This window comes from Zosterops lateralis (assembly GCF_965231275.1).
Source record: "Zosterops lateralis genome assembly, chromosome: 3".
NCBI lineage: Eukaryota > Metazoa > Chordata > Aves > Passeriformes > Zosteropidae > Zosterops > Zosterops lateralis.
Genome location: NC_139764.1, coordinates 8,007,367 through 8,033,563, shown reverse-complemented (window position 1 = coordinate 8,033,563; position 26,197 = coordinate 8,007,367). Strand labels below are relative to the sequence as shown.

The following is a 26,197-nucleotide window of genomic DNA, read 5'->3' as shown; positions in this document are numbered from 1 at the left end:
CACTCAGAAAATAAACATGTTAAAGATGACCACTTCTAGAGGCTGCACCAACCTATTGTTACAGAACAGCCAAACTGTGGCTTTGCAAAGAGGGAAACCAAAGTGGCTTTGGTGGTTTGGGGGTGACCTACAACAGATAGACCCAGTCCATGTGGGTTATGGAGAGGCTAGGACAGGGAAAGCTAGTCTGGGGATGCAGAGAAAGGGAAAGCAGACAAGACAAAAACCTGGTTGGGCATTTTCCTTCTCATGAGAGGCTTCTCAGCTGACAAGAGGAGACAACTGTTAACAACCACACAGCTGGTGTTTCACCTAAATTGCATGAATATGGAAGACAAATGAACACATAAAAGTGACACTGTAGATAAAGCAAAAGGAGGTGAAAATTTCAGAGAAGAAACTCAAAAAACATAATGCAGACTGTTACCTATGTTTCTTCTGTCACAAATAGCAAACAGAGCTTGATTGACAATCCTCAGAGTTAAAAGGTCTTGAAGACCTATTGTGTTTTATTCCAGTTGTATGCTGACCTCATTAGCGTGCCCAGGGGAGAATTAATAATGTGACTAATACCTGTCAAGACATGCTGGGCTCTCAGGGATTTTAATGCACCAATTTAGATGCTTTGGCATTAATAAAAAAGTTTGCATTTCTTATTCCATGTGGAATCAGCTAAATCCAAAATTACAGAGAGAAAAGGTGGTATCTTCAGAATTTGCTCACGTAAATCCACACCTACTAAATTTTTCAAGTATTTAAGATTTTAAATAGTACATGATCATTTAAGGTTCTTCTGTTAAAGATTAGTATATTTGATCATAGCTAATGTTTTCACAGTAATTTACTGGATGTTTAAATTCAAGAAGTGTCCTAGACATCATTAGATGACTGACAGAAAGATTCACAGCTACATCTGTCAGACATGGTATCACGGTTGACTAATCCTGCAAATGAGTTAAGTGCCACTGAATTAAAGTGATTTAGTTTCTCACAAGAAGGAATTCTAAAAAACTTGTGCTAGCATTGAAATTACGAAGTCCTTGAACACAGCACAGTCTTCACCCTCACCTTTGTACATATTTAAAACAGAGATTCACCTATTTTAACAAAAGTCAGAACACAATTTGCCTGAAAAACATTTCCAACAATTCCCAATCTACATCAATGCTTACAAGTGAGACAGCACAAGGAACGTGTGACTGGGTATCCACTACGACATACATTGAAGTTTCACAAAACAACAGCTATACAGTACTGGAAGTAGCCCAAGTTTCATCAAATACAAGCTCCTGTTCCACAGGAAAACATGTTATCCCAGGCAGTCATGTTTCCACAGCCCTTAGTATCATTATTGGCTCTGCTGAAGTCTATGCCTCCTACTGTAATGCTTAAAAGAAAATTTAAAAAGGCAATGCAAAGTAGAACAAACACGAAAAACCTGCTATTTATATGATCTGTCAAACTGCTGATTTTAACACAAAACCTAGCATTGATTTCAATGCGGCCAGCATTTTAGTAGACATTGTGCATTTCTATCCTGTAAGAGATGTTCATTATCCATATTACTTCTATTTGGAATGAAACAGAATTATGAACATTATTCTTGAATCAAAGCAATCTGAAATAAGGCAAGTGTCTAAAAATAACTGCCTACATAGCTGCCAAGAAGTAAAATATTAATGTGGAGAACATAGACTCATACAAATAAAATCAAACAATGCAAACCAAACAACCATGCCAAGAGGAAGTCCCAGGATGGAAAAGATTAAATTAATTTCAAATTAACCAAATTAATTTACAGGTACAGTGAAGGGGAGGTGTTTAAAGTATTGGAGATCATCTGTAGCTTTATTTACTGCATTTAGGCCATTTTGATTTCACAAAAGAAAAGGCACTATTTGTGAATTACAGGTCTCCTACACTCCTTTGCTTTGCAAGGCTGGCTTATCCACAGGGCTTGGCCAAAACTCTCCCTTTAAAATCAGTTGAAATTCCAGTAGCGAAGAGTGGGTTTGTGATTTTCCTTGCCAAAATCATCATTGGGCCCAAAAAGCTCTCCCTAAACCCCATCAAATTTTGATGAAGCTTTGTGAGGGAACAGGGTTCCCCACATGCACCATCTAACTCAGACTTCCCTGGTGATACCTTGGCAACCAAAAATAACTACAGCATGAATTTTAATTAAGTTGCATCTAAATGTTGGTGGATATTCAGGGATTTCCACACTGGTTAGTGTCTTAAACAATATCAGCACCTAAAAATAACTGATCTTTGAGAAACAGAAAACTAAGGTTTCAAATGGAAAAAATCTTTAAAAAAATATTTGGGACATTTTCAACACAAAATGTATTACTTTCATTTTGGGGAAAGGAAAGCTCTTTCCTTCAATTTGTTGAACTTGGTTTTAAAATTATGTGGTGCTCACTGCTTCCAGAGGACCATGTGTCTGACCCTGTTCTCCCAAGTGCACAATGCACCAGAGTGGGATTTTGTTGCTGCTGTTTTAATTCAGCACATTCTGGATGCCAAATATTTAAAATTAGGTTGAACTGACCCAAAATAAAAATATTTTACTTTCATTTTCCCATGGACACTTTAATTTTATAAAAAGGCTTACTTGGAGAAACCCTAGAGAGAGGCACTAGCCAACTGCAAAAGCACCAGCCAGGACTGATGCAGAAATGTCATCTGCTCTTTCATCCTTGCACATTTCTCATCTCAACAATCTTAATTTACTTTCCACAGATGAGGCCTCGAGTGAAAATTAATACTAGTGCTTTATGATTAAAGCAATTAGCCACCTTGCACTTTCTCAGTGTGCAACTGATTAAGTGCATTGATTATAGAGAAAAATAAGTGCTGCAGACAATGAGGGGTTGTTAGCTTGCAAAGTAAGTATCCTTGGCACCATCTGACATTGCTTGCACACTAGGCACACACTTAACTTGAAAATCATCCCTTTCAAGGTGCTTCTAAGATAGAATAAAGCTGGAAACTCTTTGCAGCATACATTGAGCTGAAAATAATCTCAATCAAATGCAGCTACAATATGTGAGTAGCTTTTGATTCCACAGGAACGGTGTTTTGAGGCTATTTTATAGCCAGGATAAATCAGTGCATCCCCCTGGAGAGGCCAGCATCAGGAGAGTGGTGCCAACTCCAGCTGCACGGATGGTACTAAGCACCAAGCCCCACGTCCTGCCAAGCGTTCAGGGTACAGATCTCTTAAAATGGCCTTTAGCAAAGACATTCACATAACGACTTTCAGTGGAAGAAATCCAGTTTTCAGCTGTAAACACAGCCCTGAGACACAAATTGTCTGTCCTTTAGGCAATCACACCTCCCTCACAAGTCACAGCCTCCTTTGCAGAAAAAGCCTCTTTCTGTGCCCTCTGGCCATATGAAATAACCCAGTGGAAAAATAGCCTTTTAATTCTTTTTGCTACTCCATCTTTTTGATAGAGTTGAAAGCTAGAGATTATGATCACAGAAATTTTTTTTTTACCTTTCATTAAATAGGAAGACCCTGACATCTCTTTTACACAGGCTTCTCTTCCCCATTGGCAGTGCTCTTGTTATGCAGCAATAAGGTACAGGGCAGAGGAACTGTACAGTCATCTTATTTAGACTTTAATATACCAGCACCAATGACGTGTACCTTTAATAACAGTTACTGTTGGGAGCAGGGAAGGACTGTTTGTAGGAGCCCATTATGTTTTCCAAGATTTGGAGCATTTTCTCTATGTGACTAATCCAGGACACCCCTCCAGGTACATTGTGAACCTTATATGCCTGGCTGATATGATCAGAGAAGGCATCATCTCTTTTTTTAGCCTTTAATTATGTTCTGAGAAAGAAAAAAAAAAAAAAACACCCAACAGAAAAACAGTTTGCACAGAACATAGAAATGAGCCCAGAAGCTGATCCTGCACAGAATAATAATAATAATAAAACCTAACCACATCTGAAAGTGAGAATTTCATTCTTTCCCCAGTAACTTCTTAATTTTTGCCAGTGAAACTTTATTGTCATGCGTGTCCTGAGTAATATTGTAAATGCTAAAATCAGCCCCTGAGCTGCCAAAAGTCACCTGAGCAGCATAAACAGCCCAACAGAAGGCCATCAATTTTGACTGCTAAGGCATCAGTCAGCCTTGCATCTGAGCAGTTGATCTATCCTTCCATCCTGGCAAAAGAGAGGCTTTGTTCTGTTTCAGCAACTTCTTAGAGCAGATTGTGGCAGAAATTTCATCAACAGCCTTCATCCATCAGTGTTCTAATTGAATTTTCAGTGCTTAGCAGAAGGATGTATAGTGAATTTATCCCAGGGTTTGGTTGATAATTTTTAGGCTTTATGCTAGTGATTATTTTAGAAAACCTATTACCAAGAACCCAACTCCAAAGCAACACCAAAAAACCCGTAAGAAACCAACCAAGCCCAAATCTAATTAGTGATGTGCTGACACAGGTTTATTCTGTTTATTCTGTTCTTTACTTTTTGATAATAAACACATCTTTAACATTACAATTAAAAATAGATGCTAGCAATGATGATCAGCACATGGAGTTTGCCCATAAAATACCTTTAATATATCAGAGGCAAAGGTTTATTGAAATGAAGTATCTAGTGCATGTGCTCAATAACCCTTTGCAATGCAGCAGGAAATGCAGTTTAACCATCTCAGAGTCCTTTGAAAATCATGCCATGGGACTCAGATGTCATAAAGCTGCCTGAAATCATTCCCTGACACTAGGCCAAGTGTGAACCTGACTCTCCTGTGGCTTGTGCTTACAACCCCTGAGGATTCCCTGGGTTCATATTAAGTGCAGAGACACTGGGAGCTTTTCAATGTCTTCAGAGTGTCTCCAGCAAATTTTGCTCTTGGAAGGGTAATATTTTTCTCCCCACATGTGGAGTCTACTGGACTCAGGAAAAAAATTAGCTGGGATTTCGAGGTGGGAGCAGTGCTGGTTCACCAGGCCAAAGCTGTGGATCAATTAATGTCAGTGGAGCTTTGTCAGCCCTACGAAATCCCACAAGTAGACCTCAGAGATTTTTTAGGGGAGATACCGTGGGTTTGTACTGGTAAATCATTGTGATCAGGCTCATGGCTGGCATAACAATTTGCTGGTCCTTTTTGTGGTGTGCAGGGAGACCAAAGCACACCCAGAAATTCAGGGTAATGAAGGAAAAATAGATTTTCTAAAAGTAAGAAGATCCTTTCTGCTGTTGCTATGCTTTGCTGCACATATTGCAGCACAAAATTTCTTGCCTGTACTATTTTTCATTCCTTTTGTGGCTGTAAAGATTATTCAATGATGTTTTTGTTCCTCTAGCAAACAATGCCAAATGCAGCTCCAGAGCAGAAGTGGAACATTTCCCTGCTTCACTGCTTCTGTGATAAGATAATTATTCCAAAAATATGCTCCCACTTCTCAGCAAGGCAGGGGGAACTGTTATGGTATTGGCTGGAGACAAGTTATCAGAAGTTATGAGAGAGACACTGCCTCGTGTTTGGAGATGCTGACAAAGTGGAAAGAGGAGATAGGTTAGGAGCATCTGCTGTTCATCTGAATGAAAAATGACAGAAGATGACAGAAAATTTTGACTAATCCTGAGGTAAATCCAAAAAGTCTTCCCTTATTCTTTACATAGGGCCTTTCCTGAGTAAAAAGGAGTTTGAGTTTGTCATTCCAGTTTGAGTGGGAAGACCTTGGAAGATACGGCTGCACCATAAGGACTCACAGTGCAGAGAAGAAAAGAGAGGAGGTTTGAGGAAGGCCAGCTATGAAGCACTGCTCAGCCTGATACTTGTTTGCACATGTTACAATTCTACAGAGCTCAAAATCTTTTAAATTGCTATCCATTACTAAGAATTGCTGATTGATTCTCGTTCTTCATGTATCAATACTTGGGGAAAATCTTACCTGCCCACAAAGTCACCTCCAGCTTTCCTACAGTGTTTGTCTTGCTCTTTCTCTCTCTCTCTCTCCCTGCCTAGGTTTTTGGAAACAAGCTTTCAGCTTCAGGGAGTTCAGACACTGAAATCAGCAATTTTTTACTCCTGGCCCAAGTCTCTTGGAGGGAATCTGATTTTTCTAACTACTACTAATGAGGGACGAACCCACTTACAGGAGATGATCAGCTCCCTGCTGCTCTAAGTGGGATAATGCTGCTACACTGCCCTTCACCAGCAGACAGCGGCCAAGGATAAAATACCACAATAAAAAACTGGCAACAGAGAGAGCTCGGCTTATGTTTCTGTTTGTGGCACAACAAATCTCCATTCACTTGTTTTTTCTTTAAAATAGTTTGCTACGTCCATCCCCAACAGCTGCTTTTTTTCCCCCCCTTTTTATTAGACGTATCTCAGATGCAACCCCTGTAACTTGACTTTTCATTCTCATTCAGATGCTGTATCCTGGAGAAGTCAGTCCTGAAAATTGCTGGGTTTATATATACACTATGATCTGAAAGCAAACCACAGTATACATTAGGCTCCAGCTTTTTAATTATCAGTTCATAATGAAGGGCTCTCTTTGCGGTGAAAAAATAATTTCCTGAAGGTTTCCAAGGTTCCCTGCGGGGTTTCCAAGGCTTGGAAGAAGAAAATATAGATCATTGGACAATGAGCCTCTCTGCATTCACAGTGTAGAATGGAAAATTCCAGCTCTGCCATAACCCCCTGATCCCAGAAAAGCAAGCAGCTACACTGCAGCAAGCTGGGAGGCAATGCCAGGAGAGCAGTCCACCCACACCATGAGCAGGCACATGTCCTTCCATCTACATAAAGAGCATTAAACCATAAAAGGATGATTCAAGCAGTAAATCTTAAAAAAATACAAAGAAAAATACGGATGGAAGTGCACGCCATATGACAGGTCAAAGTTCAGTACTCTTAAGAGAAAATACAAAGTTTCCTTCTTTAGAAAAATCTTTCTCTTCCCTGACCCTGCATTTCCTCTAAGTGCTAACCTCCACTAAACTATTCACACAAGAAAACCAGAAAGTCAAAATCATAAAAGCCCAATTAAACTGAGGAACCCAGGCCAAGGTTTTACACTTGAAAATGCTCAACTGCCAAACCTACCAGCTTTGAGAGACTTTCTAATTGCTCCCAAATTTCCAAGCAAGATGTATGGAATTTGAATTTCAGTATTAAAGCCTGGAGCTCTTATCTCCTTTAAGATCTTCCAGATGGGATTTCTGCTGCTCCTTTAATGACTGTCTTTCCAACCAGCCATTTGCTTCTGCATTTTGTGTTAGCCAGCCCATCTCCTCCACAGCCTGATCACTGCTACACTACAGAACCTCTCCTCACCTGGACAAAGTCACTCCTGCACAAATCTTTTCAGGTCCTCGTTTCAAAGTCAGTCTCTTCACAAGTCTTCCATGAATGCCATTAAAGGTTTGATGACCCCACGTCCAGACAGTCTTTCTTTCCAGTTTTCATCCCAAAATCTCTTAACTCTCAGATTTCTCTCCAGCTCCATTATTTTAGGATTTCTACTATCATGTCTGTGTGTTGTCTTTCTCTGTGTCATTTTCCATTAATTTCCACAATATTCACTATTGCCACTCTAAAACCAATATACTGCTGCTAAACCTGACAAATATTTATCCATCAAGCAAAAAAAATTTGGAATTACAAGAGAAAACACTGTATTACAGCTGAATCTAGTTTTGATTTCTGGGCATGATCATAGATTCACTGTTAACAGAACTGTTGTATCAGGTATATTGTGCAGATTTTTGTTTGTCTATTTGAAACATGATTTTTAGAAACAGAATATTCCCACATACTTTGTCCACACTTGCTGCTGTAACGTGAATGTAGAGTGCCCACATCACATGCTAGAAACATACCCAGAGCACAATTCCTGCAAAGAAAAAGGCTGCCTTCTACAAATTTCTTTATTTCTATTAATTTATGGGAATATCCTACTGAGTTATTTCACTTGGAAATTCTGCAGTCAGGACACAGGGTTTAATTAGCTGCTATTAAGCCAGTTCTCAAGGAGTGAAACTTGCTAATCTGCATTCTGTGGTCAGCTCTCTCCCAAATTCCTTCTCAAAAGCCTTCTATTTCCACTTACAATCTATCAAATGTGTTTTGCTGCTTGCAACGCAAACAGATTTTCATGCTGTGTGTTATTATGTTCCAAACTGCACATATGCAAAAATACCTTCCTCATTTTGGAGCTGTTCTATCCAAGTGGCTGATTTTCTTTTTTTTTTTTTTTCTCAAAGCTCCAGCTCACCTTGTTTCTCTTTTCATTTAATTGCAATTGCAAATTGCAAACCACATTGCTCAGCTGAAGCAGCCTTGGCTTCCCTCAGGAAGGGACTTCAAGGCACCTGGAGATAGGAGTGCTAGTGCCAGTGGAGGGTTGGAGGAAGACAAAGAGTTAAGACATGCAAAAACATTCTGGTCCAGAGGTCTGAATCCTGAGGTAGATTTCAGGTACAATCAATTTGCATAGCATGTGCTGAGGATACACAATCTGCCCTGCATGTGCTTTGAAGCACTGAATCAAAAAAACCTGTTATAAAGGAATGAAACTGTTCCTGGACATTTCAAAGGCCAATACATGCCCTGCCACAGCCCACAGTTCCATGGCTCTCCAAGTGACAGGGGCATTCTGCACCTCAACAGCAGGACTTACAGCCAATTCAAAGGTTGCTCATTTCCTAAATCCAATATTGCAAGCTGCAGCTTATTCAATGTGACACAGGTCTGTCATTCTTCCACAAAGAGCCTTGTCACCTTTCCATTCCTTGCACAGGCAGTCCCATTTTCAGTCTGCTTCTTTCAGTGCCAAATGTATAATCACTAAGATCAGGAGTATAGCTGTACTGCTGTTCTACCCTCTATTTAAAATTTTGTAGCAGAGGGACTATAATAACAAGAAAATCCACATCTTACAGAAAAGGTCAGCATGAACTTACGTAGTTTGATGCAAGATCTGGATGCAGATAATCAATTCCTGCAATAAGACAATGACAGAACAGAAAGCAAAGGTTAAGAGTTTCAAAAAAGACTTTCTAATAATCACAGAACAAGATTCCTTTACAACCAGAGGAAAATAATAATGGTGAATAATGCAACTGACTGAAGTGAGATTCCAGTTTTTAAATGTGGACTTTTCAATAATTTATGTCAAAATCCAGATGCCATTTGAAAAAGTGAACTGAATGACAAAGTTTACTGTTTTGTAGACTGGATCATATTTACTTATAAGAATTAGTTTAAATCACAATTTCTCTTTGTGTGAGTTTTATCACCTCAAAGCATACCAAAACCAACAAGACTGGTAAGCACTGGATCAGTACAGGATAGAAAAATGAATATTTTTAACTGCTGTAAACTAGAAAATTACCTAGAGTAGATTTGGGGTGATCACTAAGGCAAACATTTCAGATAACATGCATGAAAGAGAACTTTTAATATTGCACTAAACCATTTTAGCAAATATCTGTGTATAGGTTCCACATTTTGGTAGGGTGCTAAAGATTCTAACAGAGCACTGGTGTGTAATATACTCATTCTATTGCATGGCATCTTTCTGCACGTGGCAAATGTACAAATCCCAGCAGATGGTGCAACAGAGGCAGTGGATTTACACTCAGCTGAGATAAGATGACCTATTACACACACAGAAATAGCCACCAATCTCATGCTACATTTTCATCATCACCTCTCTATCCTGTTTTTCCAACCAGCTCACCATTACATGCTCTATTTTATTTGCAAGGACAATGCCATGTTATCATAGTAATTCTGATGGAAAGATTAATTCTCATTTTTTAGGGTCCTTAGCACTAGACTTGCATTGGGAGATCCTTGTTACTGATCCAAATGGCAGAAAAATGGACAATAAAAATCTCAATGAAGAATCCTGTTATTCAAGCTGTCTTTTTTAGAGTTACTAGAAACAAATTATAAGGCAAATTACTCCCTTCTCTAAAAGCTGTATCTGATGGACCATCAGTTTTATTGACGCAAAGCTCAAATATTGCCATCGTTCCCATCACAGTCATGCCTTGCTAATCTGAAAGCCAAGTCCTGCCCCTGGGAGACCAGTGAAATTGTGACACCAGAGATCATCTCTCAGATGAAACTGATCTTCAGGGCTTTCTCCAACTTGGCCCTGAACACTGCCACAACCTCCCTTGGCAGGTTCTCACAGTATCTCACCACCCTCATAGCAAAGAATTTCTTCCTAAGATCCAGAAGTCTGAGTTTACTTTCTTACTTCCACAAAAACCTGGCCATATGAGTAAGCAGCTGATGAACAGAAATAAGTGAGGACAGATCCCTAGAAAACATACGTGGATACAGAAATTTTACTTATTTTTAATATTATTCAGCCCCATTAAAAGAAAATGTGCAAAATTTATTCCAAAGAGTGTTGAGAGACTGCATGGAATTCTTGTATTTCAGCAAGTACTTATAAGTAGAAGAGCTGTAACTTCAACTGCACCTTTTATTTTCATCTTTCCTGAACTTAGTCTGAAACTAGCAATATATCTCATATGCAGACCTCCATTGACATTCAGCATGAAAGTGTTTAATTATTTCAGCTATCAAGGATGACTTTGAAAATAACTTAAGAAAATAATTTTCTTAAGTATGTTTTGCACAGCAATTACATCCTCCAGTCAATGCCTACGCAAGTCAAGGAGAGTTTTTCCTTAGTTTTAATGGCCATTACAGTATGCCCTGGAAGATATTTGAGTGATAAGTGCAAACTACTTCTAATGCTTGGATATCCATGCTTCAGTACCCCTATCTTTGTATCATATTTTCCCTGAAGATCTCAAAGTATTCACAGAGGCTTGTAGTCTCACCACTAAGCAATTGATGATTAATTTTTAATCCTTTTTTTTTTTTACTTCAATTACATGAAAAAATTCTACTTGAAAGTATTAAATTAGCACTCAGTCTTCACTTACCATCATCCATAATTCCTATGGTTACTCCCTTCCCTGTGTATCCCAGCTCCCATGCTTCAGCTACATTAAGGTCAAGTCCAGGAGTCCCATCTGCTTGACCAGTGTTAATCTAATACATCAGTGAAAAAAAGAAATAGCTTTTTTTACTTGACTGACATATTTCCACAGCTACTGGTTTTTTCCTTTATGTGTCTGCATGCATCTTTGGTACAGAAAATACATTCCATATGTTTTGGGAGTACACATCTGTCCATAATTGTATCTACTGCATTAATGCAGCTTTAAAAAAAAATAAAAAAACTGAAAAAAACCAACACTGGCAAAATTCAATTTTTTGTGCTTTATAAGATTTGGTTAAACACTGAATCTTTTCTACTTAAAATGTCAGCCAGTGGGTCAATTCAGGAAAAAAGTTAGAACTACAGAGGACTTTTTTATGAGCAGGAAATACTTTCTTCCTGAAAACAGGGACCTATTGTATAGCTTCCTAAATTTTTGTTATTTTTATCACTGCAACATTTTGATTAACTAACAGAAAATAAGTGAATTTATCCTCACTTTCATTCATCCTCATCAAGGATAAAACCCCATCCATGCTAATGTGCCCCCAATTCATTTGAAAACTCTTGCTTTAGGAAAAAAAACCACTGCAGCCACACTGGATGGATTCATGAAACGTAAGGAATGGATTAAAAGGAAGAAATATTGTTCTTAAGCAAAAATGTCCTTCTTAAGTTAACAAGGCAGTACTGCATTTACTGAGTATTTAATCATAACTATGTTGCAACAATAAAACTGACCAGAATTATTTTATCAAGTTTTTAATAAAAAAAAAAATCATTTCACTTCAATATAAAAATATGTTTTCTTTTATGACTAAAGACTTGTCCCTGTAAAAATATGACACTGAAAAACTGAAAAAAATCTGCAAAATATGAATTTTATTTCACATTAACTTAAGCAGAAATTCACCAGTTTTCAGCTGTTCTGTTTTTGACAAAATAAAATACATTCAAATTTCCATAAGAAAAGCTTTAACTTTTGCTAGCAAATACATTAAAATCTTTTGTTGTAATTCCATAACAATGTTTTACCTGGCAACAGTTCAAAGACATGTTTCATATGCAGTTCTAGGGGTCACATCAGCACACCAGTAATGCCCACAGGACATCAATACAGTTCTCTTTCTAAGCCTTCTAAGGATCTTTCCATTGACTGAAATGAAATTTATCTCTTAAAATGTGCTGGATCTTCCCAATATAAAAGGGGGACAATTAAAACCAACACAACAGAGTCTTGGATCCATTCCCAAGTCTTGCACTTGGAAAGAACTGTTTGAAAACACTGCAACGGCACAGAATGGCTTGAAAGAGAATTATTCAGTTATGATTACTGTGATTTGCTCTCAAAACTTACCAGGTACCACTGCTTTGTAAATAAAGGATCATTCATGTTGATGTCAATGTCATTGATGTCTCTATATCCTCGCTTCCTTCTGATGAAGCCCTCCTGCTGTACAGCTTTCCTCACCTGGAAGGGTTAATTTTCACACCATCAGCTCAGCATTCTTGACACAGATAAAAAGCTTTTTTGAGACTTGTCTTCATGAGAGATAAGGGTTATGAAAACACACTCTTTTGTGTTTGTGTCATTCATTTGCAACCTCTAAACTAGGGACTGATTCCAGTCAGAATTTACAAAGAGGTAGAAAGCCCCAGGACTACTGCAACAGCTGTGGGGGGAAGAGACTCCCCTACAGTGTCCTATCTGGAGAAAAGCTCAGCTTGAGCATGTTTTAGACACCAAACAATCAGTGTAAGGATGAGCCCCTTTTCAGGCATCATTATCATGAGTCTTCTTGCCACAGTTTTATTTTTCGTTGCTATACGGCAAACTATAAAAAACAAAACTATATATGGCAAAAGAGCCACTAAACTGACCACACTGGCTGAAGTGTAGGGTATGAAAGCACAGGTTATAAAACACAAGTCGTCACAGTTTTTTAGACCACAAATTTAAGAAAGCACTGTAGAATATAAGAAAAGTTAAATATGCAAATATCTCCGGAGGCAGGAACTTCAGACCATAACCATCTCATTTGTACCCATGTAAAAGAGCATTCCTAAAGGAGACCACTCAGTGGTTGTAACTGGAGTTGTAACATGTACTAATATTCACAGACCTTGTAAAAAGTGCTGTCAACTCTGGCACACTCATTTTGTACTCTTCAGCCTAACACCTGGAAACAAGATAGTTTGAAGAGTACCAACATTTAATTGCCCAAAAAAAAAAAATAATCTAGCCTTCTTGATCAAAAAGGAATGCTTAAAACCATCAAGCACCTATTGAGGTGCAACAAGAAGGCAGTACGACCCCCTAACATTTACTTATGTGTGCTCTTGAAAAGAATCCATGGTTATTAAATAAATCTAATCACTCAGAGAACCACTTCTGAATGTGTGACTTTGGCATTTCAGATTAAAAAGGCATACACATGAGTTACACTGCAGTGTCATAGCAAATTTATATATATAGTGTTAGTCAAAATCAACAGAGGAGAAATTCATCCAAAGGTTCAATCAGATTTTAGGACAGTTGAATCATTCTTGGAGGCGTCTTTCTGTCTTAGTTAATTAAAATATGAGCATAAAAGACAGTGCTCAGTGAGATGTCTTAAAACTGAGATGAAACTGGGATCTAACTAGAAGCTGTTTTCCTCACAGCTGTATTGTTTCATTATAACCCCAAAAACCTAATACCAATGAGCAGGATGGGGCACAGCATGGCCTGAAAAAAGGCAGTGTCAAAGATTTCTAAATAATATACTTGTATGAATTTTAATGCCTTAACTAAAGGCACCAAATGGTAAAATACTGAATTGGTGCTTTCATTTATGTGTGTGTTCCCAGTACTTGTGCCAGCTCATTAAAAGTGGAACGGACTGAAAGTAAAAAAAAAAACCTAATATGAAATAACCTGGTAAGTGACTAAGCAGGACCCATACAAGGTGTACTTTGTGGCACCAGGTCGCTGTACACAGTAAAGAAAGGCATAAAGCACAGTGTTTGACAGCTCTGAGATAAAGCTCAGTGATGCCATGGAGACAGAGCAATCAGCTGTCACTCTGCCTCCCCCCTCCCCAGTCTCACCCCTTGCCACTGCAAACCCCAAGCTGTCACCACAGAACATAATTAGGAACAGAAGACAAGTCTCATTCAGAGGGATGCCAGGGAAAAAGATTTCAGGTGTTTGTGCTCCCAGTGTAAGCTTGCTGGCTCTGCAGGACCTGCCTGCATTAAGGCACTGAATTAGGATTGAGTGCAAAAGGATTTCTACTAATTAAAAAGCATTGCTTGGGAGCCCTGGCTTGTATTTTAAGACAGCAGGGAGGAAGAGGGGGTGTAATTTGCAGAAATGGCACAGGCTGTTTTCCCGCTTCAGTATCATCTCCTTTTTCTGATTTGTTCCAATCTCACAATACAACATAATGTATTTTTTTGTATGACATTATAATTTCCCAAGACAAGGAAATACACCCCTCAAAGAGGCATAATCTTTACTGAACTGAAAGTCCTCTGCAGGCTGTTTGCCAAATGTTACATCTGGAGAAAGGGCATACAGGATGTCACCATCCACAGACAGCTCAGTCTCAGAAATTCTGGGACCTCTTTTTCATCACAAAAACAAAGTGGATTTCCTCATATTTGCAAATGATAGGAAGTCATATAATAGATCCGGAAAAGATTAGGCATTTTTTCAAAAAAAGAAGAGTTGAAATTTTTGGAAAACTTGGTGGCTTTTCCCATGAGCTACAAATTGCCTGGGTCACTTGCCTTGTAACGTGATCTTAACCAGCACAAGGTAAGAACCTGCCTTTCTCCTCACAATGATATGTTTAGAAAGCAATGGGCCCAAGAACAGGTAACATCTATATACCTACAGAGAGAAAGATCCCCAAAGAGCAAATTTGGAAAATGGTAACATAATTCCACTGATCTGGGTGGAAAACTGCCCATTTAGGGCTGCTGACTCAGCAAAATCCTTGTCTTCCAGCCAGATGTGTACCTACATTAGAAAATTGCCTTTTTTTTTTTTTTTTTTTTTTTTTCCTGAGAAGGAAATGTCTGCTTTCATATCTAGTTAAGATCAGGAGAGAGACTGCATCTGATTCTGATTCTATTTCATGGTTTTCTTCTGAAAGAAGAGTAGCCTCCCCCAGACATCAGTAATACAAAGTACCACATCAAGGTTTCAAAAACACAAGCATGTCTGCATGTCCAACAGTAGAAAAGTACTGGAAAACATTCTCATCTTGTGACATCCATAATCCCATCTGCTTGTGTGACATTCAGACCTGGAACCCAGCCCTCAATCCCACCCACAACGCAACCTCATACCAGCTTTTAAATCCTTGTTTCTCTAACTGAAGCAGAAAAAGCAGCATTCATAGGACTCAGGCTTCTGACAACAATCAATAAATGATTCAAGCCTGTGAAGTATGGTATTTATTTGAACCTAGTGAAACAACAAGATTTTCTTACAAAAATAGCATGAATTTTACCATCTCAAAATTAAGCTTATTATCTACAATAACAGCCTTTTGTTTGTTTCATTCTTAAATAATTTATTCCTTTTTTATTAGGATACAAATTTAAGTACAGATCAGAATCTGAGCATCTACTTTATTAGCATAGGAATAAATTATGAAAAATTTACTAGCTGTGTTGCAAGCAGAATAAAGGTCATGTTCTCAAAGGCAGCCCATGGATGTTAAGATCTTCACAAGAAAAAAAGTGTTTCAGGTATTGATTTTTACTATACTTGTACTTATGCATGGTGCATAAAGTCACTTGGATAGTAATAAAGCAGCAGGATACTGGGTGCAAAACCAATTAACAAAATAATCAATTGACTGCAGTACTGCTCTGGAAGGGCCAGGAACTGCAGCACTCTACTGTGCTCCCTGCACCCATGAATGCCAAGACATTCAGCTCCTCGTTTTAAAGGAACAGGGTTAATTGCACTGATGAGATCCTGCAGTTAAATGACTCTGTTATATCGAGCATAAATGACAGATTTACTAAATGATACCAGTGGGTGTACAAAAGTGGAACAATACCCACAACTTGGAACCTCAAATACCAGGAACTTCCAAACAGGGGAATTTGAATCAAATTCCAGAGGAAGAAGGTAGTCCCACCTGATGTCATCAAACAGGCACGTTGGGGGATTAAAAAAAAAAAAAAAAAAAAAAAAAAAAAAACAAACCAAAAAAACCAAAAAAACATCTCATAGCAGTGAGTTGATCAATCGAATGAAGTAATGGTTCTTTTTTCTCTAAAGCCTCAGGTCAATACAGGTCTGTTCCTGAAGATGAAGAATAAAGTGGAAAGTGATAGCCTGTATTTTTGAAGAAAGGGAACAATTCCTCTCCCTGAGCAATGGAAGAAACCACAGGTGATGAAATTACCATAATCTCTATTACATTTCATAATCCTGCTCTGAGTTTGCTAGTGCAATAAATTCAATTCATACCTCTAATTACAGTCTGTTTTACCTGTGATGTTCGATGAGTGATCTCTCCCAGTCCTTACCTCAACACATGAACCTTCCCTCATTATATTCCCTCTCCCCTGGCCAGCTCTGGGAAGGAGTGAGAGAGCAGCTTTGGCAGATGCCTGGCATCTGACCAAGGTTAACCCATCACACACAGCAACGCAGAAAATTGATGCCTTTTGTTGTGACAGACTTGGATCCATCTGCTCGATTTCAAACTTTCTGAGCCTATTTATGTGGCCCACAAAGCACAAGCAGGGATATCAGGGGGCTTTTGAGTGCCACTGACCATCCAATTCTTACTAATAAAATGAGAGCTGCTCCTCTCAAGCAAACTAATGACTTTCAAAGGCTCTCATGGATCTCTCCACACCTAGCAACTACTCCCTGTTGCTAAATGCAGGTGTTTCTGGAGGATTATTCATAACAACTTCTCCAAGTGTCTCTTCTAGCTGTACCCATTAATCCCTAGGGAGTGTTTTGTACAGAGACTTACCCTATAGCAAAGATGCAGCAGCTGTTACAGCAAAAATCCTGTGTTAGAACACAAATCCTTAGAACTTTAGAAGTTTATCGACACAACTTTCCCCACCATTTCTAAGCAAAGGACTGATGAAGTATTTAAACTTATTTTTTTCCATTTCAAAGATTTCATTGAAAGAAAAATGCATCTCTTTCTATAAAATACTTGTATCACTCTTGGTTCATGTATTTTTAAATGGTTATTTTTGTAATGACAAGCACAGACAGCGTGAGGATTGCTTTGATTTCTAGGAAAAATAACATTCCCTGTAAAGTAGATCTTTTGCATTGTTTTTTAGCCACCCCTCTACCCTGCTTTTACTTTTCTGTTTTGTTACTAGTCAATGTCACTGGATTTCAAGGACCTGCTGGATTTTTTTGTTATTACACTTGGATGTTCTGGACCAGTTCTAGGTTTATCTTTTCTGTAGCCAGCTCCATTTGCCTGCCCAAACACATCTAAGCTCACACAGATCATCAGCAGATATTCTAAAATCTCTGAACACTGATGCTGTCCCCAGTGATCCCTCTTGGCACATCTTCTCATTTTTACCTGACTCCAGCTTGTGTGCCTTCAATTTTTTTCTCTAAACTTGGTATTGCAAAGTGTCACACTTGTGGGTGAACAAAAAAGGAACAAAATGTACAATAAACTCTAACAAAAGACTTATGATTGCATTCTGCATTAAAACCTGGCATAGCTGGGACTGCTCACTAACTTCTCTGCCAAAAATCACAGAAAATCATAACACTAGAGGTACAGCCATTTAGGAAAGCACCCCAGAAGTTCATCATCAACCAGACAATAGTAAAATACGAAGCTGACCAGCCTGAGGTCAAAGGTTTCACACAGGCAAATACCCTTTCTTGATGAAAACACAACTTAAAGGACTCCAGCTTCAGCCAAGTTCATATTTTTTTTTAAAAAAAATACCTTCTTTCTGTCTTTTTTTGTGACCTTTTCTTTTCCTGATATTAGTTCAGTTCTTGGTAAATAAGGAGCTTTTGAAAATAAAAGAGGGGGAAAGGAAATCAATATTTTTGTCCATTTAGCAGGCCTCTCACAGTTCAGTGACATTCAGGAAGCAGAGAGTAAAGAGACAAGGAATCAATGTGTAAGAGGAGACTGCAGATCATATTCAACCTGCTCAGCTAAGCAATCAATAGCTCCTCTAGCTTTTACTTTGAAATGCAAGTGAGCTGGTCAAGCTGCAGTGTAAAATCAATGCTGAGTATGCATGGTCTACAATGGAAAATGCCAATTTGGTAAAACAGAAATTTTCATGGGATCATGCCCCCAGCATAGAATTTATTAAGGGGAAACACTGAGAAACGAAAAAGCCCTGCATGTCTTGATATTCTGTGCACAGCCTCAAGAACAAGCAAACTGGTTCACACCTCTGCTTTCTCTTCAGTTTGGCAGGAGGGGCATATCAGGATCTACACTATCACAGGTGCTGACTATTCTCATAAATCTGTTTCCAATTTTTTTTTCACTGCTTAGACGAGCCAGCACGAGAGCTGGAGCATTTATGAAATAGTCTTAAGAAGTTTCCAAAGGAAAGAAAATCTGCTTCTTATTCTACATAATACCAAAAAAGATGAAGTAAGTTATATTTTCCTCAATGTCTTCTTGCAAGATAGCAGGACAGTCACTTCAGTTACAAATCAAAGATCCCTATAAGAAAGAAATTCCCTAGAGCTGGGCTATAACTATACATTGGTCTTTCCAGTTAGATATGCAGAGACTGCAAACCACAGGGACACTTTATCAGCAGCTTATGGGTAGATTTTGCACTGTGCTATCTCACCAGTTACATGGGTCAAAGAAATGATCAGCCTTTCCAAATCAATCAGAATAATGACCCCTCAGTGTGGGTATAAACAGCATGCCTGGTGACAGAAAAGAAAATTGGGCTTTGTGTATTTAGGTCATTATCAACTGCAGAGCTTACCTAGGTGCAAAATTAGGAAAACTGTGACTTGCAGAAACTTTCTCTTCCGTTCCTTTGCCAAGTACTGCAGATATGACTTTCTTAAAACATTATGCTTGAAAAAAAAAAAAAAAATAAACCTGCCTTCCTCTTCCTCACCAGTAAAAGTATTTTGTGGAATGATTTTTACTGATTACAAAGAACACCATCAGTCTTTGAGGGGATAACCAGAGTAGGTCTAAGTTATATTTACACCCTCTCTGTGGCATAAAAAGGGTTTTAGTTTAAATCAGGCTCAGATCACATTTAAGACTGCAAACCTTTTGGCCGTGTCTGTGCAATACAAAGAAGAGAGATGCTCATATGATGCTGAATCTTCTAATTTAATTATTTTCTCTGCCATCACTTGTAACTTTGCATCATTTCTTATACCCCTGGGCAGACATCCAGCAATGGACTTCCCTCCTACTCCACAACTCACTGGTCCTAGAAGGAGATATGTACTACACAATCCACCTTAATATAACCTCCTTTTTAGTGATTCCATTAGTACAGTAGCTGCTTCCACACAAGCAATGAATATCTGAAACATCCCAAGAGAACGGGAGTGCTCACAGGCTAAAGATTTCTCTAACTCTGTTGATTTTAAAAGTAAGTCTTCAGATATGTGGGTACTGTGAGAGAATACCACTTAGAGAAAAAAAAAATCTGCTGAATTTGGTTTGTATGGGAAGACTCAACTAAAAGGTAAATTCATTCTCTTTGTTGAAATGTCCCCTTGACTCACAGAAGAGACTTCTTGTAAATGTGTGAATACTTGTGCTAATGCCCAAACACATTTGGACTCATAAAGCACCACTTGTAGCAGCTTCACCTCTAACTTCATGTATTTATTTTGTAAAGATGCAAATTTGCTTCACAGACATTAAGTTTCAGTGTATTCCATATGGACAGATTAGAAGGGCTTTGCAATACATCTGTGGAGGTAAAGCTTAGAGAAACAGAGTCAGCAAGATGAAATCTTAATTTAAGTCTGCATATGCTGAAAGCATATGCTGAAAATACACCCCCTGGTCTCCAAAGTGATGCTGCACTCAAAAGCCAGCTTCTGACCTTTGCTATAACTCATCATACTTCCACTTCATTCTCCACAGCCTCCTTCCCACTCAAATTTCATCTAAATAGCTCATCACTCACCTTGAACCATCTGCTTGGAAAATTGTAATATGCATTTTCTCCCACAGAATTACTGGCACAGATTTCCCTTGTTTCCACGTTACGGGAAATCCACCCCAATGTCCCACTCATTGAAGAGCTGCCTTGTTGCCTTGTCCTTCATGTAATTTATTTTGCTCTGCACTTGTTCTCCATTTCTAAACTGCTTCTGAGTCAAAAACCCAGACATTTTTATACAGCTGACCCCCAAGCCAAATGACAGCATTCAGTCATGGTAAGCATGGGCAGGACCTGTTGGGGACTTCCCTTGTGAAGTGGAGCTTAGAGTAAAAGTTTACTTCAGCTTCCTCTGCTGCTTCTGAGCAGTTGGGCCCCACTGGATCCAGAGGTAGTGAAATACTGTCACACAAAATTGTTGCCAGAATCTCAGTTGAGGAGCAATTTCCCAGAATAAAAATGGTGTCACAGCCCTAGGAGGGAAGGCAGGCAGACTAGTGTCAGTGATGCTGTCCAACATGCAGTGCATGAACTAAGCTGAAAATCAATCTGACCTTAATTAAGTTAAGAAAGCCTGAATTAAAAGAATTATTTAAAACTAGCTGTGGGTCCTGGAGTCAGGAGATGATAATGAGGTAAAGGTTGGCTCCACCATGCAGAATCCAAGCATTCTCAAAACTGGTTTCAGAAAGCACACCAAGTGCCTTTTGATTGCGTTTTCCTGGCTGCACCCCTCAGAGTGCCCTGCAGAATGTAATTCTTCTCTTTTGTAACCTCTTCTGCACTGTCATACTGTCATTGCTCAATACAATTTTTTCTTTCCCAGCTTTTCCTGCTCTGTGAGCAAATGATGCAGTTGGAAGCTGAAAGGAGGTGTTTTGGCTACCATGAAAGGAGCACACCTCTGCACAGACAGAAGGACATCACAGGCAGCCACACACCCCTCCTCCAGCAGCTCCTGCAGTCCCTGCTCTGACTTGGGTCCTCACTGCACCATGCTGACAGGCTGTTGCTAGGAGGGATTATGGCCCACTGCTGTCAACACCTCCCAACCAGGTGGAAATGACAACTGCAGAAGATCCATTTAGCTTTAGTGAAGAACAAAGGCTGCTTTTTTCAAAGCTGTCTGCCTGGAGTGATACAGCAACAATTGCCAAGGAAGTCCAAGCTTATTCTAGTGTTTCAAACCTGTAATACTTAAACTTCAATGTTCACTTGAGTAATAGTGATGTACTAGTGAGCCTTTCTTGACCATCTGCAACACCTTCAGAGCTCTGTTGCTGTTGCAGTGGAAATGAGATAAAGAATTGCAAACCACTGATTTTCCTTAAGTGCTGTCTAGTGGATAGTACGTGTGCTGCACAATGTCTTCTCCGAGGAAATTTCATAACTAGAAGCCAGACACAAAACAGAAGCCAGTCAGTCTTTTGACAGAGGGAAAACTGCAATTATGTTGCTGCTGACATTCACATGTCTGCTCATGCAACCAAAAGCAGAGCAGTTGTTCACAGCTACTTTATTACCACATAACACACAGGACAGAAAAGACATGGGAGCTTGCTCCCATCCATACCTTTCCCAGCCCAGCAGGAAGCTACTGATGATTTATATTGATTGAGCTGTGCAGGTTGCAATCGCACTTTTTCAGTGCCTAGATTCAGAGGTTTGTGGATCCCCGTCACAAACCACATTAATACAATCAGCAGAGGCTTATGCATCACTGCTGTACAGCACTGGGTTAGTAGAGTATAGCTGCCAGGGACAGGCCATCTGCCACACAGAAAGCATCAAAACAGAATCATTTCTAGAGAACAATTTCCGTAATAAGAGGAAAGGTAGGGAAAAATGACAAGTAAGAGATTAGTTAAACAAAAAGAAAAAAAACAGCCAGGGTCCTACTGTTCTGGCCTTTATCCAAACTAGTTCTTTTTTTTGATACTTTCAGAGGATTGTTCTTGACTCTTCTCAGGACATGTACATCAGAATCCTATCTTCATCAAATGTTCTCTTTCAGTTCCAGCCTTGGAGCCTGCAGAGTGCAGCTGCAGAGCATGCTGGTGCCCAGCACCAAGGCTGGGATATCCATATAAGGGCACTTTTCCCTCCTCATCACAGAATCTGGCTGCCATCAATTAGCAGAATGTTGCCTTTTATCTTCTTTTCTGCCAGAGTTGGGATTAAATGCTTGAGATGGGGTTTCTTGTTCAGACTCAGATGTTTATTAATTCTTATCTATATTACAGTCTAACATACTATGAGAGTCTTGCTACAGCACTTCTAGCTAACAAAGTAAAAAACGGCCCTCATCTCTCTCTCTCTACAAGGCCTTTTAAGGACAAATTGTTCAATCAAGAAATGATACCTGAATTATTTTTACTTCTAACTCAATCACCAACCACCCGTGGCCTGCAATATGGATTTTTCTACCCAATTACAAAACATGACCCAGATCCGTGAAGAAGAAGGTGGAAAAGGACTCAGCCTACACCCTAAAACCTTCATCTTGCTTTATATATATTACTATATTCTAAACCCTTAAACTCCAAGTTTTACACCATGTGATATCATACACTTCTATTCAAACTCCACACCCACAATCCCAGTGCTGTCACTCAATTTTGGAAGCCTTTTCCACGGCCTCAGGTCAAATGCAATGTTTGCTTAGGGGGTCAGTGCCTGTCAGCACCGAAAGTCTGAAACCCTCAGTACCCACAGATCCAACAGAGAACAATACCATTGTGCACCTGAACTCCTGAACTGTCCAGTGCTCAGCTTGGACAGCATATTGAACCCCTATCCTCCCCAGCAAAAGTCTACAGTTCTTTTCTTGACAAGAGAGGCACCAGATAGTGAGTGATTTGGCAAAGGCATCACATCCCATATGAAACTGTAGGCAGGAGGGCTGAGACAGTGCAGTGGTGAGGTCAACAATGCAGGGAGAGACACACAGAGAGCTGGCTAGGCATGGCAGAGAAGGTAAAACCCATGAAACTAAGACAGGTATTAATATGCTCAGAGTCTATCCCAGAGGAAACTCTCCTCAGTGACAACACAGAGACAGGGCAGCACAAAGCATCTCCATCCCTGGAAGTGCTCAAAGCCAGGCTGGATGGGGCTTGGAGCAACCTGGCCTTCTGGAAGGTGTCCCTGCCCTGTCCAATCCTCCAAAGGGACTGGAATTAGAAGGTCTCTAAGGTCCATTTCAACCCAAACCATTATTTGATACTAAGGCACAGAAGTGTGGTCTGAATATTGTTCACAGGTTTTTTCAACACCCACTTTAGCAGAGAGGCTTTTTACATCCTTGTCCCTGTTTTCTAGCAGCCTGTCCCACAGACTGCTGGCCAAGCCTTTCTCTAAAACACATCTGCACAATTAAAAGTTTTTTCAAAAATCTTAGATGCAAAGGGTTTCTGCCTTGATTTCAAGGGACCAGTTCATCCAAGTGGTTTGGAGTTGTCACAAGCCCTTCTATTTATCCACTGCCTAGAGCAATGAAAAATGGATCCTGAAGAATACAAAGCTCATTATTAATTGCAATTGCATGTGCACCAGCAGGGATTTTGGTACCAGAATTTTTCCTAGTTCCCACTGGGTCAGAGCAGAGGCTGGTTTAAATGAAGTGATAAAATAGTCATCCTACTGAAAATTCTTTGAACCATTGTTGCTTTTCTGGCCAGGAATGAGGGATTATCTTTTCAGTTCAGTTATTAGCATAAAATAATTAGACTTTGGGGTATGTTTTGCTCCCAGTGCACATACATAACTTGCATTAATATTAATAGGGACTTCTCTATTCATGCTCATTGAAAGGAGCCCATACCTCAATGGAATGAGAAAAGCAAAAGCATATTTAGGGTTCAGTCTATCAGTGAAGAATTCCACTACTCCTGTAAACTGCTGTTTTAATTGTATACTTCTTTCTATTCCTAGTTTATTTCCAATGAGAGAAATGTTCAGCAGATCATGGAAGAAAATAATTTGTTCAGGATTCCCACTGCAGACAATCAAAAATGTGCATGCAAATTCTATGGAAATTACTCTGTGTCCAGACTTTGAGACCAAATTCATGTTACGGTTTCCACAGAGTAAAAATTTAACAGAAAAGCTTCCCTCATGTAAATGTATTTCTTTCACATGAGAAATGATGAATCTCTTATTAATACTAACAGTGCCTGCTGCACACCCATTTAGGGGCTCTTCATATTTCCAAAAACCCAGAATTAATTTGTGTTATGTCAAGCACTCAAGAAGCATCTTCCCAGAGCAACAAAAGGGAGATTTGGGGAAATAAACTACTACAGCAGAAGGATTCACTTTGTGGCAATTTGAAGAGATGCCTAGACTGGCAGTAGGATATAAAATCTCACATATCTTGGGCCTGAAGAAGTATAAAACATCCAGTGCTAAATAACAGAATCATAGACATGGCAAGTTATCACTAATGCAATGACATCAGAGATGACATCCTTTGTTCTGGGCCTTTCCTTGAAGGGCAAGGCGAGCTGTACATACAAATGGCCATCACCAAAGAAAAATTATAAACAGCAAAGCGGTGCCAAACATACAGCAAAATTATATAAAGGATGAAACTGCCAAAGTCTTGGCTCAAAATATCATTTTATGATACTAAGGGTAATAGTACTGTTCTGCAAAACATGGAAACCTGAACAAAAAAAAAAAAAAAAAAAAAAAAAAAAAAAAAAGAAAAAACCTCTGGGGTCCATGAAAAGAACTGAAAATTTTCTTCATCTCTTCTAAACAGTGCCTTTCATCATTCCTCACTGTCCTTTCAGTGAAGGTCAAGCCAGTTATTATTGTTGGTCTCTCTTCCCTTTTTCACCATGGACTGAATTGCAAATGAGATCTGGGTAATGTTCTAGCTTAGAAAGAACTTTTTTTAAATGCAATCATATTTCCTATCCTAACACCACTGCAAAGCTGGCACTGCAACAACAACAAAAAACAAAAAAGTGAGAATGGTGTCAGAGGAACAAGCAGTCAGGATGGAGGAGGCAGGAATACTTAAACACAGAAACATCACAGCAAAAAATAATCAGGTGAACCTCTACAGTGGAACAACAGTGTACATTTGGTATTGTTCTTGGCAAAGATTAAGTTCTCCAGAAGTGCAAAGACCCAGGTTCCACCTCCTCTTGTCCAAGGGTAAATAAACTCCATCCATTTCAGTGAGATTACATCAGATTTTCACTGCTGCAAACCAGAGAAATGTCTGTCTCGTGTTTTTAACACCATCCCTCTAAGGAAAAACAACTGTTCAAAGCCTCCCTCCGGCTGAACTCAAACTTCACAGGTCCTGACAGGTGATGAAAACTGTCCAGGGCAATTTTTCTTCCCTTTATATTAATTCCCAAAGCAGGCAACATTTAGAGGGGCTGAAAGCATAAGCTCATAATTTGCATGAGCGTCTAACTGAGGTCATGGCTTGGCCAAGAATGAAGGAGCAGATGGTTATTTTGTTTGGCTTTTTTTTCTTGAGATCTCATGAAAACAGTCCTTGAAAGTTACTTTATTGTTCAGAAATCTTATCTGAGGTCCTTACATAAAATAGGGCTGAAAAGAAAAAAAACCACTTTATCTGTTGTTAACCTTCACAAGAAAAAAAAATAAAGGCAGAACTGAAAAAAAGTTCTCTCCTATTCCACCCTCATAAGTTTCCTCTCAATTTAACTCAGGGCCTGGCAAAAAAAACCCCATATAAATCTCAAGCAAATTATTCATCATGTCTTTCATCAAAATCATTAGCTCCCCTAGTCAGGCTGGGCAGGCAGCTGCTGCTTTAATCAAGCAAAACATATTAAAAAAGGTTTCAAATCACTTCACAAAGGGGACAAAAACTATTTATCATTTCATTTTCCATCTCCATCAGAGCGTAATGCACTCACAGACCACAGAACCCAGGCCTGGAGGCAGTGCTGCAGTGTGGGATCAGACCTAAGAAGATTCCTGGTCCTGATGATGCTCTTGGCAGTCTGGGGCAGGAAGACTGCAAGGAGCTAAATAACAGCTTCCTACCTGCTGAGATCCAGGAGATC

At 39.2% G+C, this 26,197-nt stretch overlaps 1 protein-coding gene across 1 annotated transcript in view; it reads right to left on the bottom strand.

Annotated features, from left to right (window-relative positions):
- The window catches only part of PCSK2 (proprotein convertase subtilisin/kexin type 2), a 99,279-nt gene that overhangs the window by 37,865 nt on the left and 35,217 nt on the right, over positions 1–26,197 (bottom strand). The window contains exons 3-5 of the mRNA XM_083857677.1: positions 12,373–12,486; positions 10,957–11,065; positions 8,950–8,987 (exon numbers count right to left, since the gene is read on the bottom strand). Coding sequence (XP_083713803.1) covers positions 8,950–8,987; positions 10,957–11,065; positions 12,373–12,486 — 261 coding nt within the window. The remainder of the gene's footprint in view (positions 1–8,949; positions 8,988–10,956; positions 11,066–12,372; positions 12,487–26,197) is intronic.